The following is a 14,093-nucleotide window of genomic DNA, read 5'->3' on the forward strand; positions in this document are numbered from 1 at the left end:
GGGGTGATTTAAACTTTTATATTTTTTTAATTTTTTATATTTTTAAAAAGTTTTGCATGCTTCAACAGTCTGCATGGTAGATGATCAGATCGCCTGTGTGTAACAGAAATGTTCACCTGCTATGAGCACCGCAATCTGGCAATGAAAACCACAGAGGTCTGTTGCATACCTCTGGTTGTCATGCCAACCCATCGGTGAAACGTGATCATGTGAATGGGTCACCGATGGGTGGAGCCAGTCATTCTGCATTCGGCTATAGAAGGTCATTGCGCTTGGCTCTGCAGGCACATTCTGGATCTTGCATCTCTGTTGTGGAGTGATATTCTTCTCCCTCTAAGATATAGCGGTGATCTTCACCATCTGCTGCTGATTAACACACCCTTGTAGGATGTTTAAATACCTTTAGTCATTTCAGCAAGGCATCGGTGATGGCTCTATTTACCTCTGTCTATGTTATGAACTGGTGGTTTAGGAGCAACATGGGACGTGCTCTGGAGGAGGTGGTACCTGTACCGACCGCAGTTCCTGAGCTTAACACAACACTAGAAGTAGCCGTGGGATGTTCCTGTCACTCCCTAGACACCTCGTCACAGCCGGAGGACTAACTACCCCTAAAGATAGAAACAGGAAAGCTATCTTGCCTCAGAGAAAATCCCCAAAGGATAGGACAGCCCCCCACAAATATTGACTGTGAGTGGAGAGGGAAATGACATACGCAGAATGAAACCAGGATGTAGCAAAGGAGGCCAGTCTAGCTAGATAGATAGAACAGGACAGAATACTGTGCGGTCAGTATTAAAAACTAGAAAAATCCACCACAGAGTTTACAAAAATCTCCACACCTGACTAAAGGTGTGGAGGGTAAATCTGCTTCCCAGAGCTTCCAGCTTAACTGAATAAATCCATACTGACAAGCTGGACTAGAAAAAACATAGAAAGCGCAGAAAGATTAAGTCCACAACAAGTGGACTGCAAAAGAACAAAGCAATAACTTATCTTTGTTGAACTGGTCAGAATATCAGGGAAATCCAAGCAGAGATGTGAATCCAAACAGGAACCATTGACAACTGGCACAGGCTGAAGGATAGAACCAGGCTAAATAGCCGAGCCAGAAAGACAATCAGTGGAAGCAGCTGCTGACTACTAAATCCAAGGAGCAGCAGTACCACTTAAAACCACCGGAGGGAGCCCAAGAGCAGGACTCACAAAAGTGCCGCTTACAACCACCGGAGGGAGCCCAAGAGCGGAATTCACAACAGTACCCCCCCTTGAGGAGGGGTCACCGAACCCTCACCAGAGCCCCCAGGCCGATCAGGACGAGCCAAGTGAAAAGCACGAACCAAATCGGCGGCATGGACATCGGAGGCAACAACCCAAGAATTATCCTCCTGGCCATAACCCTTCCACTTGACAAGATACTGAAGCCTCCGCCTCGAAAAACGAGAATCCAACATTTTCTCCACCACATATTCCAACTCCCCATCAACCAACACCGGGGCAGGAGGATCAACAGAGGGAACAACGGGCACCACATATCTCCGCAACAAAGATCTATGGAAAACATTACGGATGGCAAAAGAGGCCGGAAGGGCCAAACGAAAAGATACCGGATTGATAATCTCAGAAATCTTATAAGGACCAATAAACCGAGGCTTGAACTTAGGGGAAGAAACCTTCATAGGAACATGACGAGAAGATAACCAGACTAAATCCCCCACCCGAAGCCGGGGACCAACACACCGACGGCGGTTAGCAAAACGTTGAGCCTTTTCCTGAGACAACGTCAAATTGTCTACCACATGAGTCCAAATCTGCTGTAACCTGTCCATTACAGAATCCACACCAGGACAATCAGAAGGCTCAACCTGCCCCGAAGAAAAACGAGGATGAAAACCAAAATTACAAAAGAAAGGCGAAACCAAAGTAGCCGAACTAGCCCGATTATTAAGGGCAAATTCGGCCAATGGCAAGAAAGCCACCCAATCATCCTGGTCACCAGACACAAAGCATCTCAAATAGGTTTCCAAGGTCTGATTAGTTCGCTCAGTTTGGCCATTTATCTGAGGATGTAACGCTGAAGAAAAAGACAAATCAATGCCCATCCTAGCACAAAAGGCCCGCCAAAACTTAGAAACAAACTGGGAACCTCTGTCAGACACAATATTCTCCGGAATGCCATGCAAACGAACCACATGCTGAAAAAACAATGGAACCAAATCAGAGGAGGAAGGCAATTATGATGTCGGCAATCGGGAGTTGTTGGCCATGAAGTGGGCATTTGAGGAGTAGCGACATTGGCTTGAGGGAGCCAAGCACCGCGTTGTGGTCTTGACCGATCATAAGAATCTGATTTACCTCGAGTCGGCCAAGCAGCTGCTGACTACTAAATCCAAGGAGCAGCAGTACCACTTAAAACCACCGGAGGGAGCCCAAGAGCAGGACTCACAAAAGTGCCGCTTACAACCACCGGAGGGAGCCCAAGAGCGGAATTCACAACAGTCTATTGGAAGTACTAGAAGTCGACTAGTTTCTTCTTGGAGCCTCTTGGAGGATTGCTGGCGTGAGCTCTCTTGTGTCATCTCAAGCTAAGTGTATTCCCTCATTTGTCTTCCTGCTTTGCCTTTAGTTGTAGTGGGGACAGACTAGTGTTCACTCGGTCACCTCACAATCCAGGGCCTATCGCCAGGGGTAGTCAGGGATTAGGTTTCTGCTCAGCGATAAGTACAGAACCTATTTAGGAACATAAGGGCAGACAGGGTGTTGTGAGATCTGCCTAGGGGTCTCCACTATCTCCTTTTCTTAATGTTTGGGCTCCCTCACCCTCTTACCGATGTTGTGCACCTAGAATCTCCCTCATCCAGTGTGACAGTTAAACAGCCATGGGTGGATTGCAATTCCACCCGTGGCTGTTGCGGGCACATGTCGGCTTGTAATTACCTTGTAATGTCTTCACATCCTGTTCCGTCCAGTTGTGTCCAGATCCCAGAATTCCAAGCGGCGGAAGTTCACCGACCGCCATAATGGGACACCCAAGTGATGGGTGTCTCAATAGGGAAACTGCTGGTGGTACCAGCCTCTTGCACGGTACCACCAGCGGAACACCATCGCACCACACACACACACAGTATACGCCGTACGCATCACACACACACACTGTATATGCCATTCGCACCACACACACACTGAATACGCCGTACGCACCACCCACACACACACACACAGTGTATACGCCGTACGCAGCCTCTTACACGGTAACACCAGCAGAACACTGTAGCGAACATGCCGCCACCGGGATCAGCCGAATGTTTCACTGACCGCCGCCAACTTTGTACAGGAGGAGCGCATGTGCAGTTTTAATGTGACCGCCGCTATGTGTCTGCACAAAGATGGCGGCGGTCTGATTTACTGTGCCTGTATGAATTCCGCGCAGGCACAGTGAATCATTCGGCTGATCCCGGTGGCAGATATCGTGACGTGTCTACAGGCAGAGGAAGCCGGTCACATTAAAGGGGTTTTCCCACAAAACAAAAGTTCATTTTAAAAACTGTTTGTGTCTGACCGTGTACGGAGCATACCACATCTCCTTGGCAGGGGGGAAGCAAAAGACAACACTGACATTACAGCAGGGGATCACAGTGGATTCACTTTGTCAGGTAAAATATTTCACTGACTGCTTTTAAACAATATTTTACCTCACAAAATGTATCCTCTGCGATCTCCTGCTGTAATGTCAGTATTGTCTTTTGCTTCCTCCCCTGCCCAGGAGCTGTGGTATGTTCTGTACATGGTCAGACACAGACAATTTTTAAAATGAACTTTCGTTCGTTGGAAATCCCCTTTAAAAAGCAAATATTATCGCAAACATGGCTCCTCATAAAAAGTATGCCAATGAAAATGAAAGGAAAGCAGCAAATGCACAATGTCAAAGACAACAACGGGCAAATGAGACTCTTGAATAGCAACAGCATCGCTGGAACAAAAACAATGCGTATAACACATGGGGTAGACAGGTCAAAGAAGAGAGCAGAGACAGGAGACAGCACATGGGGAAAGAGAGAGTGGATGAGCACATGGGGGAAGAGATTCTTAAAGCTGCAAAGCCTGCCCCCATCACGACATTACCGCCCTCCCGATGTGATAGCATTGGGCCACCATCTAGTCTGTATATAAACTAGACCAAAAATAAAACAGGAACATGGAACAGTAGTTACAAAGTCTAGAAAGTAATACTGAAATATACAGGATTGTTCTTTCTGACATTTTGCGAGCTGTATGAACTTTCTGTAGTGAAGAAGCTAAAGGTTGGTACATGTTCTTTTTCAACTTCACATTAATGTTGAAGGTAATATGTAGCAGGATCACTCTGGCATCTAAGTCAGCTTGTTCTTTACCGAGATTTCAATATTTTAGACCTGAGAAAGTCATTATTCTCAGCAGAGAAGGAAAATTCAGTGACATTGTCATTTCTCTGAGAACAGAAGTAAGAAAACTTCTGTGAACATCTTCTTAGGAACTTCATGAATTGTTTTTTTTTATGTGTTTCAAAGATTCAAAATCAATTGGTACTTTCCATTGTATTTCAGTAAATATTAACATGGCACAAAAGCGTTATTTGAATGCAAAAGCTTCTTGTGGTAAAGAAAACCGAAATGTCTGCCGAGTAGCGGTGTGCGCTGACACCGCTGTGATCCTTTCCATTAGCTCCAGCTATTATATACGTGTATTTGTGCATGGACAATACATTTTGGTGACAACTTTTGCCCTCACAATGCATTGCATATATTTTCTCAAGAATAACTAACCTATAGATAGCTGATCTTACACTTTTTACTGTAATGATCCTTCCTAGCTTAAATCAGAGAACATAACAAACACTGTCCTATACTGTATTAGAGATCTGCATTATCTGAAATCAAGCACGTACACAGCAAAAGTCATCAGCATCGTTTCAGAATGCTATTTCATTGGCCAGCAATGATTTGTAGCAAAAGGTGATGATATGGATGGAAAATGTCACTTTACGGTCACATTAAAGGGGTTGTCCATGTATATGATACTGAAGGCCTATTATTATACAGGGTGATTCACTCAGTACTTTACCCCCAAAATTGCTGTGACTTCTAAAAGAGATGGCGCTGAAATTTGTACTGGCCGTACTTCGGTTCATGAGAAGTGAGAGTGCAATGAACTTCAGCGACAGCGAAGCAAAATATCGTCATTCCGAGTGGTCTCACCAACTTGTTGCCCTGCGGTCGTCTCCACTACAAGATAGACTTCCTGCTCTCCTTTCTGCCTGTCAGTAGTTTATGTGTGGTGCTTGCATTTCACTCCTGCCGAATACCTTCTTCATCTGTTAACAATGTATAGATAAGGTTTGGAGGAGCATGTTGTTTTCATTGTGGAAACTTATTGGAAAATTGAGTCTTTAAGGAGGTGCCAAGTGAGTTTCTAAAGAAGTTTGGAAGTCAAAATCTGCAGTCCAAAACAAATATTGAAACCTTCCTTGATGACAGCGTAATCTCCAAGGGACTGTGGACATCAAGATCGCCTTATTTATTATCACCAGATATTTTCCTTTGGGGCCATTTGAAGGGTCAGGTGTACAGTAAAAACCCAGGAACATTACAGGTACGCCGAGAGAGCATACAGCGAGAAATTCAGACGCCTGAGGTACTGCGGAATACATTCAACAATATGGAAAGGTGTGCTTGAATGCGAACGGTGGACATTTTGAACACCTGCTTTAAAAGATCAATTTCCATGGACCAAGGTATGTACAGACCAAATTTCAGTACGATAGATAGTCTCAGCACTTTTTCCAGGTAAAGTAGCGAGTGAATCACCCTGTAGAAGAAACAGGGATTCCAGCTCAACAGTCTCATACAGATGTACGGGAACAAGAGATTTCCAAATAATAATGAAAGGATATCCAGCACTCCATGGTTGACCTAAAATCTTCATATTTATTTCAGGAACATAAGTATCACAGTCAGGAAAACAAACTGTTTCGACCAGAAGGTCTTAATCATGGTCCAGACCATTTTTCAAAACCCATTGGTTTTACTGATTATGTTGGTTTGTCTGTACTTACGTTCCTTAAATAATCTGAAGATTTCATCCCACTCACAGAGTCCTGGATATCCTTTCATCATTAATCTTAATATAGGTTATCAATATCAGATTGGTGGGAATCAGACACCTGGCACTACCATCGATAAGCTGTTTTTAGCTCTGGTGTTGGGATGAATGGAGCCAAATCACACTTGTCCGTTTACTGTATGGGGGCTATTCGCAAAAACAGTGGCACTGCTCTTACTGAAGTGGAGCTAGGCTGCAGTACTCAATAATAACCAATACAGTGGCAGTTGAGCTGTTCGGCATCATTCACTGTTTACATCTACCACTATTGGAGCTGAAAATTGCTGAGCATTGTGGGTGCTGGTTGTCAGACCCCCTCCAATCTGATGTTAAGGATATATCCTAAGGATAGGTTATCAATATCTTAAGTATAGAAAGCTCCTTTAAATATTCAGTTAACCTTCATGGTGGAGATGATGTCATGAATAGTTGGGGTTGTATGCATCCTTTATACAATATTGGCCATCTGATTTTATGGCTCCTATACAAGTCTTGCTGACTCAGGTCCCAAAATACAACTCCATTCACCCATCCTTATGTAGTAACAGTAAAACATTGAACATCGTCGGCCATCACTTTTAATAAAAAGTGCATAGGTAAAGCTATGGCAGCATCAGGTCTCCAGACATGTCCGTTCTAGTAAATGCTTAGATTTCCGAAAATGTAACAATTCTGGAGCATCCTTCATGCGGCTATCAGAGCATGAGATCATGGTGGTGCAAGAACTCAACCCTTTAACATGCAGGATTGTAACACCCAGTTGTCAATGTATAACTATTCAGGCGGCATACAGCACAATGCAGATAATACAGAATTGTTTTATTTTGTAATGTTTCCCTTCTAGTTACCGAGATGGAAGTTGGGAGTGAGTCGCTTTTATTATAGGACTACTGAGCAACATTCAGTTAAAATTATTATTTTTATTATTATTAATTATTATTAATAATAAGACATAATTTCATTGGAATGACATATATTAGAAAATGAAAAAGGCTTGTTTTCAGAATTCTACACTCCTTCCTATTTTAGGCTTTGACCTTTTAATTACAGCTAATTAGGTTGTCATTTTACCTGACTTTTTTTCACATTTCATGATAGCATCAGCCATACTTTCGGCAATCCCTGCTAATCTCAACGCAGCTTCTCCCAATATAACAGCATCCGTGTGAATGATACTTGAGTGCTGCATCACTTCATAGATGAGACTCAGAATATAGATCCACTGGAAGAGAAAGGAAAAGAGTATCTAAAAAAATGTATTTTACTAATCTCTTCACTGAAAATAGATTATCAATAAAATGATGATTCCAGAACACTAATCATATATGTGAGCCGATTAATAAAGCCTGGCATAGCGCATGCTCATGCTTCACCAGTTTTGCTGGAGTACAAGGTGCCAAATTAAAATAAATGTGTTGCATCTTGGGAGTGGCATGCACGTCTGTGCACACCGACAAAAATGCTACTCCAGTACTGGAGTAGCATTTAACCAGTACAAAAAGTTGGTACTTGTGATGATTTTGATGGGCGGGGATAGCCATTCCCCAGCTGGCACTACCTCATCTCAACTCTGCCCATTTCAGCAAATCTGATTCAAACTGTCATGAAAACGCCAAAAGTTGCACCATTTCGTATTGCGTAAAACATTTGCGACTTTTCAAATCTTTTGGTGAATTGGCCCCATAGTCTGTGGCAACTGTGGCAAAGTAAGGTCTGTCCTGTCGATTGACCAAAGTGTTCCCATCTCTGATGCAGTGTGCCTCTTAATGAACTGGGTGCATCTTACACCACCACAACCTTTCCTTAAAGGGAATCTGTCAGCAGGATTTTGCTACCTCATCTGAGAGCAGCCTGATGTAGGCAAAGAGAAGCTGAATTCAGCGATGTATCACATAGATTACTGGGTGCAGCCATTCTGACACAATCAGAGCTTTTAGATTTAGAATGAAGCAGAGCTGAGAAAGCTAACCCCGCCCACACCACAGCTAACCCCGCCCACCGAGGTGCTTAGTTGGCATTTGACAATGTTAATCTCTTAGTGACAAATCCTTCACAGTTACCGAACAACAGCATGCACTTTGACAAGTAACACATCCCTGAATCAGCCTCTATTTCCTGCTGTCTTCAGATTACATAGCAAAAGCCTGCTGATAGATTCCCTTTAATTCTGTTGTGTACAACACCATTCTTAATTAATTGGGCCCTATGATTTTTAGTTTTATCATCATAACCAAAGAACATGAATTTTACTACCTTAGAGCAGCTAAAATGAAAAGAAGTAACTTTACAATCGATATAACAATTTCTAATTGCTTGGTTTCTAAATTCTATGCAGACTTATGTTTATATACGCTAACAGGCCATACGCTTTAAGAGGTTCTCCATGAACTGAAAAAAAAATAAATGGTTAAAGGAAATGTCATTATAAATGAATATCTCAACATTTTTAATTAGCAGATCATGCTTATTTTGTCTATGGAGGTAATCACTATAGCACATTAGTAGCCATCTTGTTACACTGACAGAAACCTGTCCTAGAATGTTAGAAGTAAAGGTGACAGAGCATATGCAGCAGGAAGCCCCACTGTGGTGATCTGGAGATAACCTTTATATGTTCTGAAGAGAAGCCAAACAATATTGTCCTCAAGATAAGCTATTCCACGCACTGTCCAGAGATGTCCAGTTCATAGCAGCCGTTCAGCACTCAGAATAACATCCTGGACAGCAGTCTGAACAACCTTTGTTTACCTCAGCTCCACTATTAATACTCCAGTGTTAGATCAGATAGACATGGTGAACAGAAGTGTCAGCAGTCTCTTCTTTACTCATCACTAGGGTTGAGCGACCTTTACTTTTATAGGATCGGGTCGGGTTTCACGAAACCCGACTTTTTCAAAAGTCGGGTCGAGTGAAATCGGCCGATCCTATAAAAAAGTCGGGGTCGGGGTCGGCCGAAACTCGAAACCCAATGCAGTGCATTGGGTTTCCAATGGTTCCCAGGGTCTGAAGGAGTGGAAACCGCCCATGTGACCGCTCGCGCGACCAATCACAAGCCGCGACGTCACCGTGACGTCATCGAAGGTCCTGGAAGGGCTGATTCTTAGGAAGGAAGGCTGCCGGAAAGAAGCAGGGCGTGTCCGAGGGTGAGTATATACCTAATAGGAATATACTCACCCTCGGCTTCGTTCCAATCACAAGCCGCGACGTCACCGCAAGGTCCTGGAAGGCTGATTCTAAGGAAGGAAGGTTCCCGGTTAGTACCAGGGCCCGTCAGAGGGTAAGTATAGCAATATTTTTTATTTTAATTCTTTATTTTACACTTAAATCTGAATTCCGATACCAATTCCCGATATCTTAAACATATCGGGAATCGGTATCGGAATTCCGATTCCAGATTCAGAAGATCGCCGACTTCATGGCCGACCCCACACAGGGGTCGGGTCGGGTTTCATGAAACCCGACTTTGCCAAAAGTCGGCGACTTCTGAAAATTGCCAACCCGTTTCGCTCAACCCTACTCATCACCCCTGGGATCCCCAGCAGAAGAATAGAAAGACAGGGTGAACAGAAGTGTGAGTAGTCTCTTCTTACCTCAGCACACTTGGTATGTCAAGCATTAGATCAGAAAGACAGGATGGACATTAGTATGTGCAGCTTCTTCTTACCTCAGCACCCCTAGTATCTCCAGTATAGGATTAGAAAGACAGGATGGACAGCAGTATGTGCAGCTTCTTCTTACCTCATCACTCCTGGTATCTCTAGTACAGGACCAAAAAGACATGTTGAACAGCAGGTTGAGCAGCCACTTCTTATCTTGACAACCTCTGGTCTCTCCAGTATCATATTAGAAAGACAGGGTGGACAGCAGTGTGAGCAGTCCCTTCTTACCACAGCACCTCTGGTATCTCCAAAATTATATTAGAAAGACAGGGTGGACAGCAGTGTGAGCAGTCCCTTCTTACCACAGCACCTCTGGTATCTCCAAAATTATATTAGATAGACAGGGTGGACAGCAGTGTGAGCAGTCCCTTCTTACCACAGCACCTCTGGTATCTCCAAAATTATATTAGAAAGACAGGGTGGACAGCAGTGTGAGCAGTCCCTTCTTACCACAGCACCTCTGGTATCTCCAAAATTGTATTAGACAGGGTGGACAGCAGTGTGAGCAGTCTCTCCTTACCACAGCACCTCTGGTATCTCCAAAATTATATTAGATAGACAGGGTGGACAGCAGTGTGAGCAGCCCCTTCTTACCTCAGCACTTCTGTTACCTCCAATATTAGATCAGATTGTCTACCGGGAGCACAACTTCCTTCATATGAAGTGGGGATGAAGCTTCTACTGCACATGCTTACATACTATTGTCTTATTTTCATTTTATTATTTTATTAGGATCACCTCCCAAAACAAAATGAGTGTGATTTACTAATTAAAGGTATTAAGAAACATACAGTACAGACCAAAAGTTTGGACACACCTTCTCATTTAAAGATTTTTCTGTATTTTCATGACTATGAAAATTGTACATTCACACTGAAGGCATCAAAACTATGAATTAACACATGTGGAATTATATACTTAACAAAAAAGTGTGAAACAACTGAAATTATGTCTTATATTCTAGGTTCTTCAAAGTAGCCACCTTTTGCTTTGATGACTGTGTGCACACTCTTGGCATTCTCTTTATGGCTTCAAGAGTTAGTCACCGGGAATGATTTTCAATTCACAGGTGTGCCCTGTCAGGTTTAATAAGTGGGATTTCTTGCCTTATAAATTGGGTTGGGACCATCAGTTATGTTGTGCAGAAGTCTGGTGGAAACACAGCTGATAGTCCTACCGAATAGACTGTTAGCTGCTTTTTCCTTGCCATGATACAAATTCTAAGTAAAGAAAAACGAGTGGCCATCATTACTTTAAGAAATGAAGGTCAGTCAGTCCGCAAAAATTGGGAAAACTTTGAAAGTGTCCCCAAGTGCAGTGGCAAAAACCATCAAGCGCTACAAAGAAACTGGCTCACATGAGGACCACCCCAGGAAAGGAAGATCAAGAGTCACCTCTGCTTCTGAGGATAAGTTTATCCGAGTCACCAGCCTCAGAAATCGAAGGTTAACAGCAGCTCAGATTAGTGATCAGGTCAATGCCACACAGAGTTCTAGCAGCAGACACATCTCTACAACAACTGTTAAAGGGCCACTGTCACCCCCTCCAGCCGTTATAAACTAAAAGAGCCACCTTGTGCAGCAGTAATGCTGCAGTCTAACAAGGTGGCTCTTTTAGTTTTTGATTCATTTATTACCTCAAAAAAGCGTTTTAAAAATTGGCCACACATACCAGATATTGTACCGGGAGGCGGTCCGAAGCGTCCTGTATGAATCCCCCAACTGCCGTCACTCTTCTCTTCAGGGGCGATGGTACCCGCCCCCTGAGCGCTGTTATCTTCTGAAATCCGGCGCCTGCGCTGTGCGTGCCTGCCTGGGGCCTGCGCAGTGTTCATTGTCAGTGCGGCCACACTGTTGCTGAATCCCCCGCCCCGCACTGTTATTCATTATGCACAGTGCGGGGCTGGGGTTCCTGGGAAGGCGGGGGAGCTGGGGAGCGTCTAAACAGCGCAGTGCGCATGCCCAGGAACCCCAGCCCCGCACTGTGCATAATGAATAACAGTGCGGGGCGGGGGATTCAGCAACAGTGTGGCCGCACTGACAATGAACACTGCGCAGGCCCCAGGCAGGCACGCACAGCGCAGGCGCCGGATTTCAGACGATAACAGCGCTCAGGGGGCGGGGACCATCGGCCCTGAAGAGATGAGTGACGGCAGTTGGGGGATTCATACAGGACGCTTCGGACCGCCTCCAGGTATAATATCTGGTATGTGTGGCCAATTTTTAAAACGCTTTTTTGAGGTAATAAATGAATCAAAAACTAAAAGAGCCACCTTGTTAGACTGCAGCATTACTGCTGCACAAGGTGGCTCTTTTAGTTTATAACGGCTGGGGGGGGGGGTGACAGTGGCCCTTTAAGAGGAGACTTTGTGCAGCAGGCCTTCATGGTAAAATAGCTGCTAGGAAACCACTGCTAAGGACAGGCAACAAGCAGAAGAGACTTGTTTGGGCTAAAGAACACAAGGAATGGACATTAGACCAGTGGAAATCTGTGCTTTGGTCTGATGAGTCCAAATTTGAGATCTTTGGTTCCAACCACCGTGTCTTTGTGCGACACAGAAAAGGTGAACGGATGGACTCTACATGGCTGGTTCCCACCGTGAAGCATGGAGGAGGAGGTGTGATGGTGTGGGGGTGCTTTGCTGGTGACACTGTTGGGGATTTGTTCAAAATTGAAGGCATACTGAACCAGCATGGCTACCACAGCATCTTGCAGCGGCATGCTATTCCATCCGGTTTGCGTTTAGTTGGACCATCATTTCTTTTTCAACAGGACAATGACCTCAAACACACCTCCAGGCTGTGTAAGGGCTATTTGACCAAGAAGGAGAGTGATGGGGTGCTATGCCAGATGACCTGGCCTCCACCGTCACCAGACCTGAACCCAATCGAGATGGTTTGGGGTGAGCTGGACTGCAGAGTGAAGGCAAAAGGGCCAACAAGTGCTAAGCTTCTCTGGGAACTCCTTCAAGATTGTTGGAAGACCATTCCCGGTGACTACCTCTTGAAGCTCATCAAGAGAATGCCAAGAGTGTACAAAGCAGTCATCAAAGCAAAAGATGGCTACTTTGAAGAACCTAGAATATAAGACATAATTTCAGTTGTTTCACTCTTTTTTGTTAAGTATATAATTCCACATGTGTTAATTCATAGTTTTGATGCCTTCAGTGTAAATTTACAATTCTCATAGTCATGAAAATACAGAAAAATCTTAAAATGAGAAGGTGTGTCCAAACTTTGGGTCTGTACTGTATTTATAATTACATTTACTTTACAAGAAGAAAAAGAAAATGGAAAATTGAATGGCCAATTTCCTTAAAATGAATCATGTGGAGGATATTTTTATGTAATATTAAGATTAAACCAATAAAGAAGATTGATTTTAAGGAATTTGAATGTGAAGTTACACTTGACTTACAGATTTTTTTCATGTTGTGAGTTGGAGGTCCACAATGGGACTGGCTCCCATCTTCCCTAAAAACAAGAGTTAATTTCAAGGACTGTTGCAATCATTAATGCAGGCGTGGAAAACCCCATCATTCTTCCACATATTTCCTTTAGTTATTATCCATTTTTCTATTCCCAGAGAATGCCTTTAAAGGAATATTTGCTTCTGAGGCATATATGGCAAAGTATAATTGCAAGAAGCGTGTAACAGGTAACTGTTCTACTTTCATGATTTCCATCCTTTCCCTACTTCTTAACCAAAAGAGAAGGAGACATATGGGAGTATGATGTTAGGATCTAACCATGAAGATTATTTTTTGTTTATTCATTAAAATGGTGTTCGTACATTGTTGTTTAGAAGAATTGTTTAATGTTTATCAGACATGTAATGCTATTTTTCTCTCTCTAACCTCTAATTAGCTAATTTAATAATAAGAAAATAAAATGGCATAAGGTTCTTGTCCAGTCATTTTTATTAAAGGGGCTTCTTTGTCACAAAATCTGAAAGCTCCTAATTCCTTGGAGGCCAGTTGTAATTTTCAAACACTTGTTTTTTTGCTTTAGAAAAGCATGTTAATTATCAAAATTAGCTGTCAGACTTCTTAAGTAGAGCTGTGCACACCAGCCCAAAATAACGGAGTCCCGGGTGGAAACTAAACTATACGGCAGTTTAAGAAACCTACCTTGCTATTCATTTCACATTTTTGCACAAATTTGCATCCATCTACTCCAGGTTGCATTCGTTGCACTCCGGCTTTGCATTTTTGCCACAGGAATAATATGACATCAATGACAATATCTCTATCGGGCTGGACATCCTGAAAAATCAAGGGGAAATGTTACGGAAAAA

General features: G+C 43.4%; 1 protein-coding gene across 3 annotated transcripts in view; it reads right to left on the reverse strand.

The window, feature by feature from the left end:
• Window positions 1–14,093, reverse strand: part of CFAP54 (cilia and flagella associated protein 54) — a 615,020-nt gene that overhangs the window by 499,767 nt on the left and 101,160 nt on the right. For all 3 annotated transcript variants that reach the window (XM_077265522.1, XM_077265521.1, XM_077265523.1), the window contains 2 exons: window positions 13,927–14,061; window positions 7,210–7,360 (listed from right to left, as the gene is read on the reverse strand). In XM_077265522.1, coding sequence (XP_077121637.1) covers window positions 7,210–7,360; window positions 13,927–14,061 — 286 coding nt within the window. The remainder of the gene's footprint in view (window positions 1–7,209; window positions 7,361–13,926; window positions 14,062–14,093) is intronic.

This window comes from Ranitomeya variabilis, chromosome 5 (genome assembly GCF_051348905.1).
Source record: "Ranitomeya variabilis isolate aRanVar5 chromosome 5, aRanVar5.hap1, whole genome shotgun sequence".
Classification (NCBI taxonomy): Eukaryota; Metazoa; Chordata; class Amphibia; order Anura; family Dendrobatidae; genus Ranitomeya; species Ranitomeya variabilis.